A 19,786-nucleotide genomic window follows, 5' to 3' on the forward strand; every position below is an offset into this window, starting at 1 on the left:
TACAGCCGCCCCATACATCCACCCCATAGATCCGCCCCATAGATCCACCCCATACAGCTGCCCCACACAGCCACCCCATAGATCCGCCCCATAGGCTGACCCCATAGATCCACCCCATAGATCCACCCCATAGATCCGCCCCATAGATCTGCCCCATACATTCACCCCATAGATCCGCCCCATAGATTCACTCCATAGACCCACCCCATAGATTCACCCTATAAGTCCACTGAGTCCCATTGACCCCACTGTGTCCCACCATGACCCCGTTGGATCCTACCATGACCCCATTGACCCCATTGAGCCCCACTGACCCCACTGAGTCCCACCATGACCCCACTGACCCCATTGGGTCCCATTGGCCCCATTGGGTCCCACCATGACCCCATTGACCCCATTGGGTCCCACCATGACCCCATTGGCCCCATTGGGTCCCACCATGACCCCATTGGCCCCATTGGGTCCCACCATGACCCCATTGACCCCATTGGGTCCCACTGACCCCACTGAGTCCCACCACAACCCCATTGGGTCCCATTGACCCCATTGGGGCCCACCATGACCCCATTGACCCCATTGGGTCCCACTGACCCCATTGGGTCCCATTGACCCCATTGACCCCATTGGGTCCCATTGGCCCCGTTGGGTCCCACCATGACCCCATTGACCCCATTGAGCCCCACTGACTCCACTGAGTCCCACCATGACCCCATTGACCCCATTGGGTCCCATTGACCCCATTGACCCCATTGGGTCCCATTGACCCCATTGAGTCCCACCATGATCCTATTGACCCCATTGGGTCCCATTGACCCCATTGGGTCCCATTGACCCCATTGACCCCATTGGGTCCCACTGACCCCACTGAGTCCCAGCACAACCCCATTGGGTCCCATTGACCCCATTGGGTCCTACCATGACCCCATTGACCCCATTGGTTCCCACCATGACCCCACTGACCCCATTGGGTCCCATTGACCCCATTGGGTCCCACCATGACCCAATTGGATTCACCACGACCCCACTGACTCCATTGGGTCCCATTGGCCCCGTTGGGTCCCACCATGACCCCATTGACCCCATTGGTTCCCACTGATCCCATTGAATCCCACCATGACCCCATTGACCCCATTGGTTCCCACCATGACCCCAGTGACCCCACTGGGTCCCATTGGCCCCGTTGGGTCCCACCATGACCCCCCACCCCCACCCCAGGGTGCCCCCGAGGGCGTCATCGACCGCTGCAATTACGTGCGGGTGGGGATGACACTTTTGGGGTCCCACCATGACCCCATTGACCCCACTGTGTCCCACCATGACCCCATTGACCCCATTGGCTCCCACCATGACCCCATTGACCCCGTTGGATCCTACCATGACCCCACTGACCCCATTGGGTCCAATTGACCCCATTGAGTCCCACCATGATCCTATTGACCCCATTGAGTCCCATTGACCCCATTGGTTCCCACCATGACCCCATTGACCCCATTGGGTCCCATTGACCCCATTGGTTCCCACTGACCCCACTGGGTCCCATTGGCCCCGTTGGGTCCCACCACGACCCCATTGACCCCATTGGGTCCCATTGACCCCACTGAGTCCCACCACAACCCCATTGGGTCCCATTGACCCCATTGGATCCCACCATGATCCTATTGACCCCATTGAGTCCCATTGACCCCATTGGTTCCCACTGACCCCACTGGGTCCCATTGGCCCCGTTGGGTCCCACCATGACCCCCCACCCCCACCCTAGGGTGCCCCCGAGGGCGTCATCGACTGCTGCAATTACGTGTGGGTGGGGATGACACTTTTGGGGTCCCACCATTGACCCCATTGGGTCCCATTGACCCCATTGGTTCCCACCGTGACCCCATTGACCCCATTGGATCCTACCATGACCCCACTGACCCCACTGAGTCCCACCATGACCCCATTGACCCCATTGGATCCTACTATGACCCCACTGACCCCACTGAGTCCCACCATGACCCCATTGACCCCGTTGGATCCTACCACGACCCCATTGACCCCATTGAGCCCCACTGACCCCACTGAGTCCCACCATGACCCCATTGACCCCTTTGGGTCCCATTGGCCCCGTTGGGTCCCACCATGACCCCCCACCCCCACCCTAGGGTGCCCCCGAGGGCGTCATCGACCGCTGCAATTACGTGCGGGTGGGGATGACACTTTTGGGGTCCCACCATTGACCCCATTGGATCCCATTGACCCCATTGAGTCCCACCACGACCCCATTGACCCCATTGGGTTCCACTGACCCCATTGGTTCCCATTGACCCCATTGGCTCCCACCATGACCCCATTGACCCCGTTGGATCCTACCATGACCCCACTGACCCCACTGGGTCCCATTGACCCCATTGGGTCCTACTGACCCCATTGGGTCCCATTGGCCCCGTTGGGTCCCACCATGACCCCCCACCCCCACCCCAGGGTGCCCCCGAGGGCGTCATCGACCGCTGCAATTACGTGCGGGTGGGGATGACACTTTTGGGGTCCCACCATTGACCCCATTGGATCCCATTGACCCCATTGAGTCCCACCATGATCCTATTGACCCCATTGAGTCCCATTGACCCCATTGGTTCCCACCATGACCCCATTGACCCCATTGGGTCCCATTGACCCCATTGGTTCCCACTGACCCCACTGGGTCCCATTGGCCCCGTTGGGTCCCACCACGACCCCATTGACCCCATTGGGTCCCATTGACCCCACTGAGTCCCACCACAACCCCATTGACCCCATTGGGTCCCATTGACCCCATTGGGTCCCACCATGACCCAATTGGATTCACCATGACCCCATTGACCCCATTGGGTCCCATTGAACCCATTGAGTCCCACCATGACCCCATTGACCCCATTGGGTCCCACTGACCCCACTGAGTCCCACCACAACCCCATTGGGTCCCATTGACCCCATTGAGTCCTACCACGACCCCATTGACCCCATTGGGTCCCACTGACCCCACTGGGTCCCATTGGCCCCGTTGGGTCCCACCATGACCCCCCACCCCCACCCCAGGGTGCCCCCGAGGGCGTCATCGACCGCTGCAATTACGTGCGGGTTGGGACGACGCGCGTCCCGCTGACGCCGGCGGTGAAGGAGAAAATCCTGGCGGTCATCAAGGAGTGGGGGACGGGGAGGGACACCCTGCGCTGCCTGGCCTTGGCCACCCGAGACACCCCGCCCAAGAAGGAGGAGATGCTGCTGGAAGATTCCACCAAATTCGCCGAGTACGAGGTGAGGGGTGGGGCTGGGGGGCGTTTTTTGGGGGGGAGGGGGGGGGTTTGGTGGGCGTCTGGATGTGGGTCGGGGCGTCTCGGTGTGGTTCCGGGTTGTCTGATGGGTGGGAAATGGCATCTTGGTGTGGTTCTGGGTCACCCAACAGTGGGGAATGTTATTTTCACAAGGTTCTAGGTCAGCCAACAGTAGGAAATGTCTCCTCTGTGAGGTTCTAGGTCATACAACGGTGGGAAATGCCATCTCTGTGAGGTTCTAGGTCACCCAACGGTGGGAAATGTCTCCTCTGTGAGGTTCTAGGTCACCCAACAGTGGGAAATGCCATCTTGGTGAGGTTCTGGGTCACCCAACAGTGGGGAATGTTATTTTCACAAGGTTCTAGGTCAGCCAATAGTAGGAAATGCCATCTCTGTGAGGTTCTAGGTCATCCAACGGTGGGGAATGTTATTTTCACAGGGTTCTAGGTCACCCAACAGTGGGAAATGCCATCTCTGCGAGGTTCTAGGTCATCCAACAGTGGGGAATGTCATTTTTACAAGGTTCTAGGTCATCCAGCAGAAGTTTGAGTCATCTGCATGAGGTTCTAGGTCATCCAACAGTGGGAAATGCCATCTTGGTGTGGTTCTGGGTCACCCAACAGTGGGGAATGTTATTTTCACAAGGTTCTAGGTCAGCCAACAGTAGGAAATGTCTCCTCTGTGAGGTTCTAGGTTATCCAACAGTGGGAAATGCCATCTCCACAAGGTTCTAGGCCACCCAACAGTGGGAAATATCTCCTCTGTGAGGTTCTAGGTTATCCAACAATGAAAATGTCTCCTCTGCAAGGTTCTAGGTTATCCAACAGTGGGAAATGTCTCCTCTGTGAGATTCTAGGTCACCCAACAGTGGCAAATGTCTCCTCTGTGAGGTTCTAGGCCACCCAACATCACCCCCACGAGGTTCTACCTCACCCAACAGCACACAACCCCCCCTCCCCCCCTCCCTACAACCTCCGAGTTTCCCCCCCAAAACCCCACTTTGAACCCCCCAACCAGACCGACCTGACCTTCGTGGGCTGCGTCGGGATGCTGGACCCACCCAGGAAGGAGGTGATGGGTTCCATCCAACTGTGTCGCGACGCCGGCATCCGAGTCATCATGATCACGGGGGACAACAAAGGGACGGCCATCGCCATCTGCCGCCGCATCGGGATCTTCTCGGAGGACGAGGAGGTTTCGGGGAAGGCGTACACGGGGAGGGAGTTTGATGACCTCCCCCCCGCCGAGCAGAGGGAGGCCTGTCGCCGGGCCTGCTGCTTCGCCCGCGTCGAGCCCACCCACAAATCCAAGATCGTCGAGTTCCTGCAGTCCTTCGACGAGATCACCGCCATGGTGGGTGGGGGGAAACCACCCCCGTTGACCCTATTGGATCCCACCGTGACCCTACTGGGTCCCACCATGAGCCTATTAACCCCATTGACCCCACTGAGCCCCATTGACCCCATTGGGTCCCACCATGACCCTACTGGGTCCCACCATGAGCCTATTAACCCCCATTGATCCCATTGAGTCCCATGGATCCCATTGAGCCCCATTGACCCCACTGGGTCCCACCATGACCCTACTGGGTCCCACCATGACCCTATTGAGTCCCATTGACCCCATTGAGCCCCACTGACCCCATTGGGTCCCACCACGACCCTACTGGGTACTGGGTCCCACCATGATCCTATTGAATCCCATTGACCACATTGAGCCCCATTGACCCCATTGGGTCCCACCATGACCCCACTGGGCCCCACCGTGACCCTATTGAGTCCCATTGACCCCATTGAGTCCTATTGACCCCACTGGGTCCCACCATGACCCTATTGAGTCCCATTGATCCCATTGAGCCCCATTGACCCCATTGGGTCCCACCATGACCCTACTGGGTCCCACCATGATCCTATTAACACCATTGACCCCATTGAGTCCCATTGACCCCACTGGGTCCCACCGTGACCCTATTGAGCTCCATTGACCCCATTGGGTCCCACCATGACCCCACTGAGTCCCACTGACCACAATGAGCCCCACTGACCCCATTGGGTCCCATTGATCCCACTGGGTCCCATTGACCCCTTTGGGTCCCACCATGATCCTATCGACCCCATTGGGTCCCATTGACCCCATTGAGTCCCACTGACCCCACTGGCTCCTCCCATGACCCCATTGAGTCCCACTGACCCCATTGCTTCCCACCACGACCCCACTGACCCCATTGGCTCCTCCCATGACCCCATTGAGTCCCACTGACCCCATTGAGTCCCACTGACCCCATCGCTTCCCACCACGACCCCACTGACCCCATTGGGTCCTAATGACCCCATTGGCTCCTCCCATGACCCCATTGAGTCCCACTGACCCCATTGCTTCCCACCACGACCCCACTGACCCCATTGAGTCCCACTGACCCCATTGGCTCCTCCCATGACCCCATTGAGTCCCACTGACCCCATTGAGCCCCACTGACCCCATCGCTTCCCACCACGACCCCACTGACCCCATCCCCCCCCTCCCACCCCCCATGACCCCCCAGACAGGCGATGGCGTGAACGACGCCCCGGCTCTGAAGAAGGCCGAGATCGGCATCGCCATGGGATCCGGCACCGCCGTGGCCAAAACGGCCTCGGAAATGGTGCTGGCCGACGACAACTTCTCCACCATCGTGGCGGCGGTGGAGGAGGGCCGGGCCATCTACAACAACATGAAGCAGTTCATCCGCTACCTCATCTCCTCCAACGTCGGGGAGGTGGTCTGGTGAGCCCCCCCCCCCACCCAGCACCCAGCAGCACCCAGCAGCACCCAGCAGCACCCAACAGAGCCCAACGGTTCCGCCCAGTAACGTCCAGTGCCTCCCAGTGCCTCCCAGTCCCGTCCAGTTCCAATGTTCCCCACCATTTCCTCTCCATTCCCCGCCATTTCCCCTCCAGTCCCTTCCATTCCCCGCCATTTCCCATCTACTTCCTCCCATTTCCCATCTACTTCCTCCCATTTCCCATCTACTTCCTCCCATTTCCCATTCACTTCCTCCCAGTCCTGCCCAGTTCCACCATTCCCCGCTATTTCCCCTCCAGTCCCCTCCATTCCCCGCCATTTCCCATCTACTTCCTCCCATTTCCCATCTACTTCCTCCCAGTAATGCCCAGTGCCTCCCAGTCCCGCCCAGTCCCACCATTTCCCCTCCAGTTCCCTCCATTCCTCCCATTTCCCATCTACTTCCTCCCAGCACCACCCAGCACCACCCAGTTCCACCATTCCCCACCATTTCCTCTCCATTCCCCGCCATTTCCCCTCCAGTCTCCCCCATTCCCCCCATTTCCCATCTACTTCCTCCCATTTCCCATCTACTTCCTCCCATTTCCCATTTACTTCCTCCCAGTCCTGCCCAGTTCCACCATTCCCCACTATTTCCCCTCCAGTCCCCTCTATTCCCCCCATTTCCCATCTACTTCCTCCCAGTGCCTCCCAGTGCCTCCCAGTCCCGTCCAGTTCCAACGTTCCCCACCATTTCCCCTCCAGTCCCCTCCATTCCTCCCATTTCCCATCTATTTCCTCCCAGTGCCTCCCAGTCCCACCCAGTTCCACCATTCCCCACCATTTCCTCTCCATTCCCCGCCATTTCCCCTCCAGTCCCCTCCATTCCCCCCATTTCCCATCTACTTCCTCCCATTTCCCATCCACTTCCTCCCAGTGCCTCCCAGTCCCTCCCAGTCCAGCCCATTTCCACCGTTCCCCGCCATTTCCCCTCCAGTCCCCTCCATTACCGCCATTTCCCATCTACTTCCTCCCATTTCCCATCTACTTCCTCCCATTTCCCATTTACTTCCTCCCAGTGCCTCCCAGTCCCTCCCAGTACCGCCCAGTTCCACCATTCCCCACCATTTCCTCTCCATTCCCTCCATTTCCCATCTACTTCCTCCCAACTCCTCCCAGTTCGCCCCCAGCCCTTCCCAGTCCCTCCCAGTTCCCCCCAGTAACGCCCAGTCCTTCCCAGTCCCTCCCAGTTCCTCCCAGTATGGCCCAGTTCCACCATTCTCCACCATTTCCCCTCCAACTTCCCCTCCATTCCCCCCATTTCCCATTTACTTCCTCCCAGTCCCTTCCAGTTCCTCCCAGTGCCTCCCAGTCCCTCCCATATCCCCCCATTCACCCCCAGCCCTTCCCAGTCCCTCCCAGTTCCCCCCAGTAACGCCCAGTCCTTCCCAGTCCTTCCCAGTCCCTCCCAGTATGGCCCAGTTCCACCATTCTCCACCATTTCCCCTCCAACTTCCCCTCCATTCCCCCCATTTCCCATTTACTTCCTCCCAGTCCCTTCCAGTTCCTCCCAGTGCCTCCCAGTCCCTCCCATATCCCCCCATTCACCCCCAGCCCTTCCCAGTCCCTCCCAGTTCCCCCCAGTAACGCCCAGTCCTTCCCAGTCCCTCCCAGTTCCTCCCAGTATGGCCCAGTTCCACCATTCTCCACCATTTCCCCTCCAACGTCCCCTCCATTCCCCCCATTTCCCATTTACTTCCTCCCAGTCCCTCCCAGTGCCTCCCAGTCCCTCCCAGTCCCCCCATCTCCCCCCATTTCCCCCAATTTCCCCCCATTCCCCCATTTTTACCCCCTTTCTCCCCCCTCCCACCTCTTTCCCACCCCCCCATCCCACATCTCCCCCCATTTCTCTCCCATCTCTCCCCTTTCCCCCCTCTTTCCCACCCTCCCATCCCCCAAACCCCCCCATTTCTCCCCATTTCCGTCCCCCCCACCCCCCATCTACCCCCATTCCCCCCCCATTCCCCCCCCATCCCCCCATTTCTACCCCCTTTCTCCCCCCTCCCCCCTCTTTCCCACCCCTCACCCCCCAACCCCCCCCGTTTCTCCCCCTTTCCGTCCCCCCCACATCCCATCTCCCCCACCTCCCCCCATTTCTCCCTCATCTCCCCCCATTTCTCCCCCATCCCCCCCCATTCCCCCATTTCTACCCCCTTTCTCCCCCCTCCCCCCTCTTTCCCGTCCCCCCACCCCCCAACCCCCCCCGTTTCTCCCCCTCTCCGCCCCCCCCACCCCCCATTCCCCCCCATTCCCCCATTTCTACCCCCTTTTTCCCCCCTCCCACCTCTTTCCCACCCCCCACCCCCCAACCCCTCCATTTCTCCCCATTTCCGTCCCCCCACCCCCCATCTCCCCCTATTCCCCCCCCATTCCCCCTCATCCCCCCATTTCTACCCCCTTTCTCCCCCCTCCCTCCTCTTTCCCACCCCCCCACCTCCCATTTCTCCCCCACTTCCCCCCATCCCCCCCCATTCCCCCATCTTTACCCCTTTCTCCCCCCTCCCACCTCTTTCCCATCCCCCCACCCCCCAACCCCCCCCATTCCTCCCCCTTTCCGTCCCCCCACCCCCCATCTCCCCCTATTCCCCCCCCATTCCCCCCCATCCCCCCATTTCTACCCCCTTTCTCCCCCCTCCCTCCTCTTTCCCACCCCCCCACCTCCCATTTCTCCCCCACTTCCCCCCATCCCCCCCCATTCCCCCATCTTTACCCCCTTCGCCCCCCTCCCACCTCTTTCCCACCCCCCACCCCCCAACCCCCCCCATTTCTCCCCATTTCCGTCCCCCCCACCCCCCATCTCCCCCCATCCCCCCCCATTCCCCCATTTCTACCCCCTTTCTCCCCCCTCCCTCCTCTTTCCCACCCCCCCACCCCCCAACCCCCCCCGTTTCTCCCCCTCTCTGCCCCCCCACCCCCCATTCCCCCCCATTCCCCCATTTCTACCCCCTTTCTCCCCCCTCCCCCCTCTTTCCCACCCCCCCACCCCCCAACCCCCCCCGTTTCTCCCCCTTTCCGTCCCCCCCACATCCCATCTCCCCCACCTCCCCCCATTTCTCCCTCATCTCCCCCCATTTCTCCCCCATCCCCCCTCATTTCCCTATTTCTACCCCCTTTCTCCCCCCTCCCACCTCTTTCCCACCCCCCCACCCCCCAACCCCCCTCATTTCTCCCCCTCTTCGCCCCCCCCACCCCCCGATCCCCCCCCCAGCATCTTCCTGACGGCGGCCCTGGGGCTGCCGGAGGCGCTGATCCCGGTTCAGCTGCTGTGGGTCAATCTGGTGACCGATGGACTCCCAGCCACGGCTTTGGGTTTCAACCCCCCCGATTTGGACATTATGGACAAACCCCCCCGGAGCCCCAAAGAGCCCCTGATCAGCGGTTGGCTCTTCTTCCGTTATTTGGCCATCGGAGGTGAGTCGGGGAAGGGGTCAAAGGGTCGAGCTTGAGGTCATCGGGTCACTTGCGGGGTCGTCGGGTCAGCTGCGGGGTCATCGAGTCATCGATGGGGTCATCAGGTTGGCTGTAGGGTCATCACGTTGGCTGTAGGGTCAGCGAGTCATCGATGGGGTCATCAGGTTGGCTGTAGGGTCATCGGGTCGTCTGTGGGGTCATCAGGTCGTCTATGGGGTCATCAGGTTGTCTGTGGGGTCTTCGGGTCAGCTGCGGGGTCATCAGGTCAGCTGTGGGGTCTTCAGGTCAGCTGCGGGGTCATCGAGTCATCGATGGGGTCATCAGGTTGGCTGTAGGGTCATCGGGTCGTCTGTGGGGTCATCAGGTCGTCTATGGGGTCATCAGGTTGTCTGTGGGGTCTTCTGGTCAGCTGCGGGGTCATCGAGTCATCGATGGGGTCATCAGGTTGGCTGTAGGGTCATCAGGTCGTCTGTAGGGTCATCAGATTGTCTATGGGGTCATCAGGTTGTCTGTGGGGTGTTCAGGTCAGCTGCGGGGTCATCGAGTCATCGATGGGGTCATCAGGTTGTCTGTAGGGTCATCGGATCATCTATGGGGTCATCGAGTTGTCTGTGGGGTCATCGGGTCATCTATGGGGTCATTGGGTCACCTATGGGGTCATCGAGTTGTCTGTGGGGTCATTGGGTTGTCTATGGGGTCATTGGGTCACCTATGGGGTCATCGGGTTGGCTGTGGGGTCACTGGGTTGGCTGTGGGGTCATCAGGTCACCTGTGGGGTCTTCAGGTCAGCTGTGGGGTTATTGAGTCATCTATGGGGTCATCAGGTTGGCTGTAGGGTCATCAGGTTGGCTGTAGGGTCATCAGATCGTCTACGGGGTCATCAGGTTGTCTGTGGGGTCTTCGGGTCAGCTGCGGGGTCATCGAGTCATCGATGGGGTCATCAGGTTGGCTGTAGGGTCATCAGATCGTCTACGGGGTCATCAGGTTGTCTGTGGGGTCGTCGGGTCAGCTGCGGGGTCATCGAGTCATCGATGGGGTCATCAGGTTGGCTGTAGGGTCATCGGGTCGTCTGTGGGGTCATCAGGTCGTCTATGGGGTCATCAGGTTGTCTGTGGGGTCTTCGGGTCAGCTGTGGGGTCATCAGGTCAGCTGTGGGGTCTTCAGGTCAGCTGTGGGGTTATTGAGTCATCGATGGGGTCATCAGGTTGGCTGTAGGGTCATCAGGTCGTCTGTAGGGTCATCAGATCGTCTATGGGGTCATCAGGTTGTCTGTGGGGTCTTCTGGTCAGCTGCGGGGTCATCGAGTCATCGATGGGGTCATCGAGTTGTCTGTGGGGTCATTGGGTTGTCTATGGGGTCATTGGGTCACCTATGGGGTCATTGAGTTGTCTGTGGGGTCACTGGGTTGGCTGTGGGGTCATCAGGTCACCTGTGGGGTCTTCAGGTCAGCTGTGAGGTTATTGAGTCATCTATGGGGTCATCAGGTTGGCTGTAGGGTCATCAGATCGTCTATGGGGTCATCAGGTTGTCTGTGGGGTCTTCGGGTCAGCTGCGGGGTCATCGAGTCATCGATGGGGTCATCAGGTTGGCTGTAGGGTCATCGGGTCGTCTATGGGGTCATTGGGTCACCTATGGGGTCATCGAGTTGTCTGTAGGGTCATCGGGCCGTCTATGGGGTCATTGGGTCACCTATGGGGTCATCGGGTTGGCTGTGGGGTCATCGGGTCGTCTATGGGGTCATTGGGTCACCTATGGGGTCATCGAGTTGTCTGTAGGGTCATCGGGCCGTCTATGGGGTCATTGGGTCACCTATGGGGTCATCGGGTTGGCTGTGGGGTCATTGGGTCGTCTATGGGGTCATTGGGTCACCTATGGGGTCATCGAGTTGTCTGTAGGGTCATCGGGCCGTCTATGGGGTCATTGGGTCACCTATGGGGTCATCGGGTTGGCTGTGGGGTCATCGGGTCGTCTATGGGGTCATTGGGTCACCTATGGGGTCATCGAGTTGTCTGTGGGGTCACTGGGTTGGCTGTGGGGTCATCAGGTCACCTGTGGGGTCTTCAGGTCAGCTGTGGGGTTATTGAGTCATCGATGGGGTCATCAGGTTGGCTGTAGGGTCATCAGATCGTCTATGGGGTCATCAGGTTGTCTGTGGGGTCTTCGGGTCAGCTGCGGGGTCATCGAGTCATCGATGGGGTCATCAGGTTGGCTGTAGGGTCATCGAGTCATTGATGGGGTCATCGGATTGTCTGTAGGGTCATCAGGTCATCTGTGGGGTCATTGGGTCACCTATGGGGTCATAAGGTTGTCTGTGGGGTCTTCGGGTCAGCTGTGGGGTTATTGAGTCATCTACGGGGTCATCAGGTTGGCTGTAGGGTCATCGGGTTGGCTGTGGGGTCATCGGATCATCTATGGGGTCATCGAGTTGTCTGTGGGGTTATTGAGTTGTCTGTAGGGTCATCTGGTCGTCTATGGGGTCATTGGGTCACCTATGGGCTCATCGAGTTGTCTGTGGGGTCACTGGGTTGGCTGTGGGGTCATTGGATCATCTATGGGGTCATCGGGTTGTCTGTAGGGTCATCGGGTTGCCTGTAGGGTCAGCGAGTCATCGATGGGGTCATCAGGTTGGTTGTAGGGTCATTGGGTTGGCTGTGGGGTCATCGTGTCGTCTGTGGGGTCTTTGGGTCATCTGTGGGGTCATCAGGTCAGCTGTGGGGTTATTGAGTCATCTATGGGGTCATCAGGTCGTCTATGGGGTCATTGGATCACCTATGGGGTCATCGAGTTGTCTGTGGGGTCATCGGGTTGGCTGTGGGGTTATTGAGTCATCTATGGGGTCATCAGGTTGTCTGTAGGGTTGTTGGGTCATCTATGGGGTCATCGGATCATCTGTAGGGTCATCGGGTCATCTATGGGGTCATCAGGTTGTTTGTGGGGTTGCTGTGGCCCTATGGGGTCCCTATGGGTCTTTATGGGGTCACTGAGTGCCCTATGGTCCTTTATGGGGTCCCTATGTGTCCTATGGGGTCACTGAGTGCCCTACGGGTCCCTATGGGGTCACTGTGTGCCCTATGGGGTCCCATATGTGTTCTATGGGGTCGCTGAGTGCCCTATGGACCTTTATGGGGTCGCCGAGTGCCCTGTGGGTCCCTATGGGGTCGCTGAGTGCCCTATGGAACTTTATGGGGTCGCTGTGACCCTATGGGGTCGCCGAGTGCCCTGTGGGTCTCTATGGGGTCGCTGTGACCCTATGGGGTCGCCGAGTGCCCCGTGGGTCCCTATGGGGTCGCTGAGTGCCCTATGGGTCTCTATGGGGTCACAGTGGCCCTATGGGGTCGCCGAGTGCCCCGTGGGTCCCTATGGGGTCGCTGAGTGCCCTATGGACCTTTATGGGGTCGCCGAGTGCCCTGTGGGTCCCTATGGGGTCGCTGAGTGCCCTATGGAACTTTATGGGGTCGCTGTGACCCTATGGGGTCGCCGAGTGCCCCATGGGTCCCTATGGGGTCACTGAGTGCCCTATGGAACTTTATGGGGTCGCTGAGTGCCCTATGGGGTCGCCGAGTGCTCTATGGGTTTTATGGGGTCTCTGTGACCCTATGGGGTCGCCGAGTGCCCCGTGGGTCCCTATGGGGTCGCTGAGTGCCCTATGGGTCTCTATGGGGTCACAGCGGCCTTATGGGGTCGCCGAGTGCCCCGTGGGTCCCTATGGGGTCGCTGAGTGCCCTATGGACCTTTATGGGGTCGCCGAGTGCCCCGTGGGTCCCTATGGGGTCGCTGAGTGCCCTATGGACCTTTATGGGGTCGCCGAGTGCCCCGTGGGTCCCTATGGGGTCGCTGAGACGCTGTGCCCTATAGGTTACGTGGGGGCGGCCACGGTGGGCGCTGCTGCCTGGTGGTTCCTGTATGCGGAGGACGGCCCCAATCTGACCTACCACCAACTGGTGAGCTGCGGGGTCACGGGGTCATCTGGGGTCATCTGGGGTCACGGGGTCACGGGGTCATGGGGTGAGTGAGGTCACGGGGTCACGGGGTCTTGGGGTCAGTGGGGTCTTGGGGAGACGACGTCACAGGGTGCCAGGGTCAACAGGGGTCACGGGGTCAGCTGGGTCATGGGGTCACGTGGGTCATGGGGTCATGGGGGTCACAGGGTCGTGGGGTCACGGGGCCACGGGGTCACAGGGTCATGGGGTGAGCGGGGGCACGGGGTGACAACATCACAGGGTCCTGGGGTCAACAGGGGTCATGGGGTCAACTGGGGTCACGAGGTCACGGGGTCACGGGGTCATGGGGTGAGTGGGGCCATGGGGTCATGGGGTGATGACATCACAGGGTCCTGGGGTCAACAGGGGTCATGGGGTCATCTGGGGTCACGAGGTCACGGGGTCATGGGGTGAGTGGGGTCATAGGGTCACCGGGTCAAAGGGTGACAATGTCACTGTTTCTCGGGTCAACAGGGGTCATGGGGTCATCTGTGGGGTCAGGGGGTCAACATCCACCCCATGCCCACCCCATAGCTGACCCCATGGCTGACCCTATAACGACCCCATCCCCACCCCACAGATGCACTTCATGCAGTGCACACCCCATAGCTGACCCCATACCCACCCCATACCCACCCCACAGCTGACCCCATACCTGACCCTATAACGACCCCATAACCGACCCTATAACCGCCCCGCAGACGCACTTCATGCAGTGCACACCCCATAGCTGACCCCATACCCACCCCATACCCACCCCATAGCTGACCCCATACCCCCCCCCATACGCACCCCATACCCACCCCACAGCTGACCCTATACCTGACCCTATAACGACCCCATAACCGACCCTATAACCGCCCCGCAGACGCACTTCATGCAGTGCACACCCCATAGCTGACCCCATATCCACCCCATACCCACCCCATACCCACCCCATACACACCCCATATCCACACCATTCCCACCCCATACCCACCCCATAGCTGACCCCATGGCTGACCCTATAGCGACCCCATAACCGACCCTATAACCCCCCCACAGACGCACTTCATGCAGTGCACACCCCATAGCTGACCCCATATCCACCCCATACCCACCCCATACCCACCCCATACGCCCCCCATACCCACCCCATACCCACCCTATACCTGACCCTATAACGACCCCATAACCGACCCTATAACCGCCCCGCAGACGCACTTCATGCAGTGCACACCCCATAGCTGACCCCATACCCACCCCATACCCACCCCATACCTGACCCTATAACGACCCCATAACCGACCCTATAACCGCCCCGCAGACGCACTTCATGCAGTGCACACCCCATAGCTGACCCCATTCCCACCCCATACCCACCCCATAGCTGACCCCATACCCACCCCATACCCACCCCACAGCTGACCCTATACCTGACCCTATAACAACCCCATAACCGACCCTATAACCGCCCCGCAGACGCACTTCATGCAGTGCACCCACCACAGCGCCGAGTTCGAGGGCATCGACTGCGACATCTTTGAGTCCCCCGTCCCCATGACCATGGCTCTGTCCGTCCTCGTCACCATCGAGATGTGCAACGCCCTCAACAGGTAACGGGACGGCCCCATAACCGCCCCATAACCGCCCCATAGCCGCCCCATAACCCTATAGCCCTATAGCCACCCTATAAGGAACCCATAGAGACCCATTGAGTTCCATTGAGATCCATTGAGTTCCATTGAGATCCATTGAGATCCATGGAGACACAGAGAAGCATCAGCCCCATAGAGACCCATAGAGACCCCATAGAGACCCCATAACCACCCCATAAACGCCCCAGAACTGCCCCATAACCCTATAGCCCTATAGCCACCCCATAAGGAACCCATAGAGACCCACTGACTGCCATTGAGATCCACTGAGTTGCACTGAGATCCATTGAGATCCATGGAGACCCATAGAAGCATCAGCCCCACAGAGACCCCATAGCTGCCCCATAGAGACCCCATAACCACCCCATAACCACCCCATAACCGCCCCATAACCCTATAGCCCTATAGCCACCCCATAAGGAACCCATAGAGACCCACTGACTTCCATTGAGATCCATTTAGTTCCATTGAGATCCATTGAGACCCATGGAGATCCATTGAGATCCATGGAGACCCATAGAAGCATCAGCCCCATAGAGACCCCATAGAGACCCCATAACCGCCCCATAACTGCCCCATACCACCCCATAACCGCCCCATAACCCTCTGGCCCTATAGCCACCCCATAAGGAACCCATAGAGACCCACTGAGTTCCATTGAGTTCCATTGAGTTCCATTGAGATCCATGGAGACCCAGAGAAGCATCAGCCCCATAGAGACCCCATGGAGACCCCATAGGGACCCCATAGGGACCCCATAGGGACACCATAACCACCCCATAACCACCCCATAACCACCCCATAACCCTATAGCCCTATAGCCACCCCATAAGGAACCCATAGAGACCCACTGACTGCCATTGAGTTCCGTTGAGTTCCATTGAGATCCATGGAGACCCATAGAAGCATCAGCCCCATAGAGACCCCATAGAGACCCCATAACCGCCCCATAACTGCCCCATACCACCCCATAACCACCCCATAACCCTCTGGCCCTATAGCCACCCCATAAGGAACCCATAGAGACCCACTGACTTCCATTGAGATCCATTGAGTTCCAATGAGATCCATTGAGATCCATGGAGACACAGAGAAGCATCAGCCCCATAGAGACCCCATAACCACCCCATAACTGCCCCATAACCGCCCCATAACCACCCCATAACCCTATAGCCCTATAGGCACCCCATAAGGAACCCATGGAGACCCACTGACTTCCATTGAGTTCCATTGAGTTCCAATGAGATCCATTGAGATCCATGGAGACACAGAGAAGCATCAGCCCCATAGAGACCCCATAGAGACCCATAGAGACCCCATAACCACCCCATAACCACCCCATAACCGCCCCATAACCCTATAGCCCTATAGCCACCCCATAAGGAACCCATAGAGACCCACTGACTTCCATTGAGTTCCATTGAGTTCCAATGAGATCCATTGAGATCCATGGAGACCCATAGAAGCATCATCCCCATAGAGACCCCATAGAGACCCCATAGAGACCCCATAGAGACCCCTTAACCACCCCATAACCCCCTGGCCCTATAGCCACCCCATAAGGAACCCATAGAGACCCATTGAGTTCCATTGAGATCCATTGAGTTGCACTGAGATCCATTGAGATCCATGGAGACCCATAGAAGCATCAGCCCCACAGAGACCCCATAGCTGCCCCATAGAGACCCCATAACCACCCCATAACCGCCCCATAACCGCCCCATAACCCTCTGGCCCTATAGCCACCCCATAAGGAACCCATAGGGACCCACTGACTTCCATTGAGTTCCATTGAGTTCCAATGAGATCCATTCAGATCCATGGAGACACAGAGAAGCATCAGCCCCATAGAGACCCCATAGAGACCCCATAACCACCCCATAACTGCCCCATAAACGCCCCATAACCACCCCATAACCCTCTGGCCCTATAGCCACCCCATAAGGAACCCATAGAGACCCATTGAGTTCCATTGAGATCCATTGAGTTGCACTGAGATCCATTGAGATCCATGGAGACACAGAGAAGCATCAGCCCCATAGAGACCCATAGAGACCCCATAGAGACCCCATAACCACCCCATAAACGCCCCAGAACTGCCCCATAACCCTATAGCCCTATAGCCACCCCATAAGGAACCCATAGAGACCCACTGACTGCCATTGAGATCCACTGAGTTGCACTGAGATCCATTGAGATCCATGGAGACCCATAGAAGCATCAGCCCCACAGAGACCCCATAGCTGCCCCATAGAGACCCCATAACCACCCCATAACCACCCCATAACCGCCCCATAACCCTATAGCCCTATAGCCACCCCATAAGGAACCCATAGAGACCCACTGACTTCCATTGAGATCCATTTAGTTCCATTGAGATCCATTGAGACCCATGGAGATCCATTGAGATCCATGGAGACCCATAGAAGCATCAGCCCCATAGAGACCCCATAGAGACCCCATAACCGCCCCATAACTGCCCCATACCACCCCATAACCGCCCCATAACCCTCTGGCCCTATAGCCACCCCATAAGGAACCCATAGAGACCCACTGAGTTCCATTGAGTTCCATTGAGTTCCATTGAGATCCATGGAGACCCAGAGAAGCATCAGCCCCATAGAGACCCCATGGAGACCCCATAGGGACCCCATAGGGACCCCATAGGGACACCATAACCACCCCATAACCACCCCATAACCACCCCATAACCCTATAGCCCTATAGCCACCCCATAAGGAACCCATAGAGACCCACTGACTGCCATTGAGTTCCGTTGAGTTCCATTGAGATCCATGGAGACCCATAGAAGCATCAGCCCCATAGAGACCCCATAGAGACCCCATAACCGCCCCATAACTGCCCCATACCACCCCATAACCACCCCATAACCCTCTGGCCCTATAGCCACCCCATAAGGAACCCATAGAGACCCACTGACTTCCATTGAGATCCATTGAGTTCCAATGAGATCCATTGAGATCCATGGAGACACAGAGAAGCATCAGCCCCATAGAGACCCCATAGAGACCCCATAACCACCCCATAACTGCCCCATAACCGCCCCATAACCACCCCATAACCCTATAGCCCTATAGCCACCCCATAAGGAACCCATAGAGACCCGTTGACTTCCATTGAGATCCATTGAGTTGCACTGAGATCCATTGAGATCCATGGAGACCCATAGAAGCATCAGCCCCATAGAGACCTCATAGCTGCCCCATAGAGACCCCATAACTGCCCCATAACCGCCCCATAACCGCCCCATAACCCTCTGGCCCTATAGCCACCCCATAAGGAACCCATAGGGACCCACTGACTTCCATTGAGTTCCATTGAGTTCCAATGAGATCCATTGAGATCCATGGAGACACAGAGAAGCATCAGCCCCATAGAGACCCCATAGAGACCCCATAACCACCCCATAACCACCCCATAACCGCCCCATAACCCTATAGCCCTATAGCCACCCCATAAGGAACCCATAGAGACCCATTGACTTCCATTGAGATCCATTGAGTTGCACTGAGATCCATTGAGATCCATGGAGACCCATAGAAGCATCAGCCCCATAGAGACCTCATAGCTGCCCCATAGAGACCCCATAACTGCCCCATAACCTTCTGGCCCTATAGCCACCCCATAAGGAACCCATAGAGACCCACTGACTTCCATTGAGATGCATTGAGTTCCATTGAGATCCATTGAGATCCATGGAGACCCATAGAAGCATCAGCCCCATAGAAACCCATAGAGACCCCATAGAGACCCCATAGAGACCCCATAACCGCCCCATAACTGCCCCATACCATTCCATAACCGCCCCATAACCCTCTGGCCCTACAGCCACCCCATAAGGAACCCATAGAGACCCACTGACTTCCATTGAGATCCATTGAGTTCCATGGAGACACATAGAAGCATCAGCCCCATAGAGACCCCATAGAGACCCCATAGAGACCCATAGAGACCCCATAGAGACCCCACAGAGACCCCATAACCGCCCCATAACCCTATAGCCCTATAGCCACCCCATAAGGAACCCATAGAGACCCATTGACTGCCATAGAGACCCATTGAGTTCCATTGAGATCCATAGAAACCCATTGAGATCCATGGAGACCTATAGAAGCATCAGCCCCATAGGGACCCCATAGAGACCCCATAGAGACCCCATAGAGACCCCATAGAGACCCATAGAGACCCCATAGGGACCCATAGAGACCCCATAGATACCCCATAGAGACCCATAGAGACCCATAGAGACCCCATAGATACCCCATAGAGACCCATAGAGACCCCATAGAGACCCCATAGAGACCCCATAGCTGCCGAATAGCCACCCCATAGCCACCCCATAACCACCCCATAGCCACAGTGTTCCCTATGGGGCTCTACGGGGTCACAATGTTCCCTATGGGGTCACAGTGTTCCCTATGGGGCTCTATGGGGTCGTTGAGGCCATATGGGGTCACAGTGTTCCCTATGGGGTTCTATGGGGTCACGGTGTTCCCTATGGGGTCACAGTGTTCCCTATGGGGCTCTATGGGGTCGTTGAGGCCCTATGGGGTCACGGTGTTCCCTATGGGGTTCTATGGGGTCGTTGAGGCCCTATGGGGTCAGGATGTTCCCTATGGGGTTCTAT

General features: G+C 58.0%; 1 protein-coding gene across 3 annotated transcripts in view; it reads left to right on the top strand.

Annotated features, from left to right (window-relative positions):
• ATP2A1 (ATPase sarcoplasmic/endoplasmic reticulum Ca2+ transporting 1) overlaps positions 1–19,786 on the top strand; it is a 75,649-nt gene that overhangs the window by 44,867 nt on the left and 10,996 nt on the right. For all 3 annotated transcript variants that reach the window (XM_090130289.1, XM_090130291.1, XM_090130290.1), the window contains exons 14-19: positions 3,055–3,273; positions 4,308–4,643; positions 5,833–6,053; positions 9,319–9,521; positions 13,377–13,462; positions 14,963–15,096. In XM_090130289.1, coding sequence (XP_089986415.1) covers positions 3,055–3,273; positions 4,308–4,643; positions 5,833–6,053; positions 9,319–9,521; positions 13,377–13,462; positions 14,963–15,096 — 1,199 coding nt within the window. The remainder of the gene's footprint in view (positions 1–3,054; positions 3,274–4,307; positions 4,644–5,832; positions 6,054–9,318; positions 9,522–13,376; positions 13,463–14,962; positions 15,097–19,786) is intronic.

This window comes from Phasianus colchicus, chromosome 40, assembly GCF_987193195.1.
Source record: "Phasianus colchicus chromosome 40, bPhaCol1.hap1.1, whole genome shotgun sequence".
Classification (NCBI taxonomy): Eukaryota; Metazoa; Chordata; class Aves; order Galliformes; family Phasianidae; genus Phasianus; species Phasianus colchicus.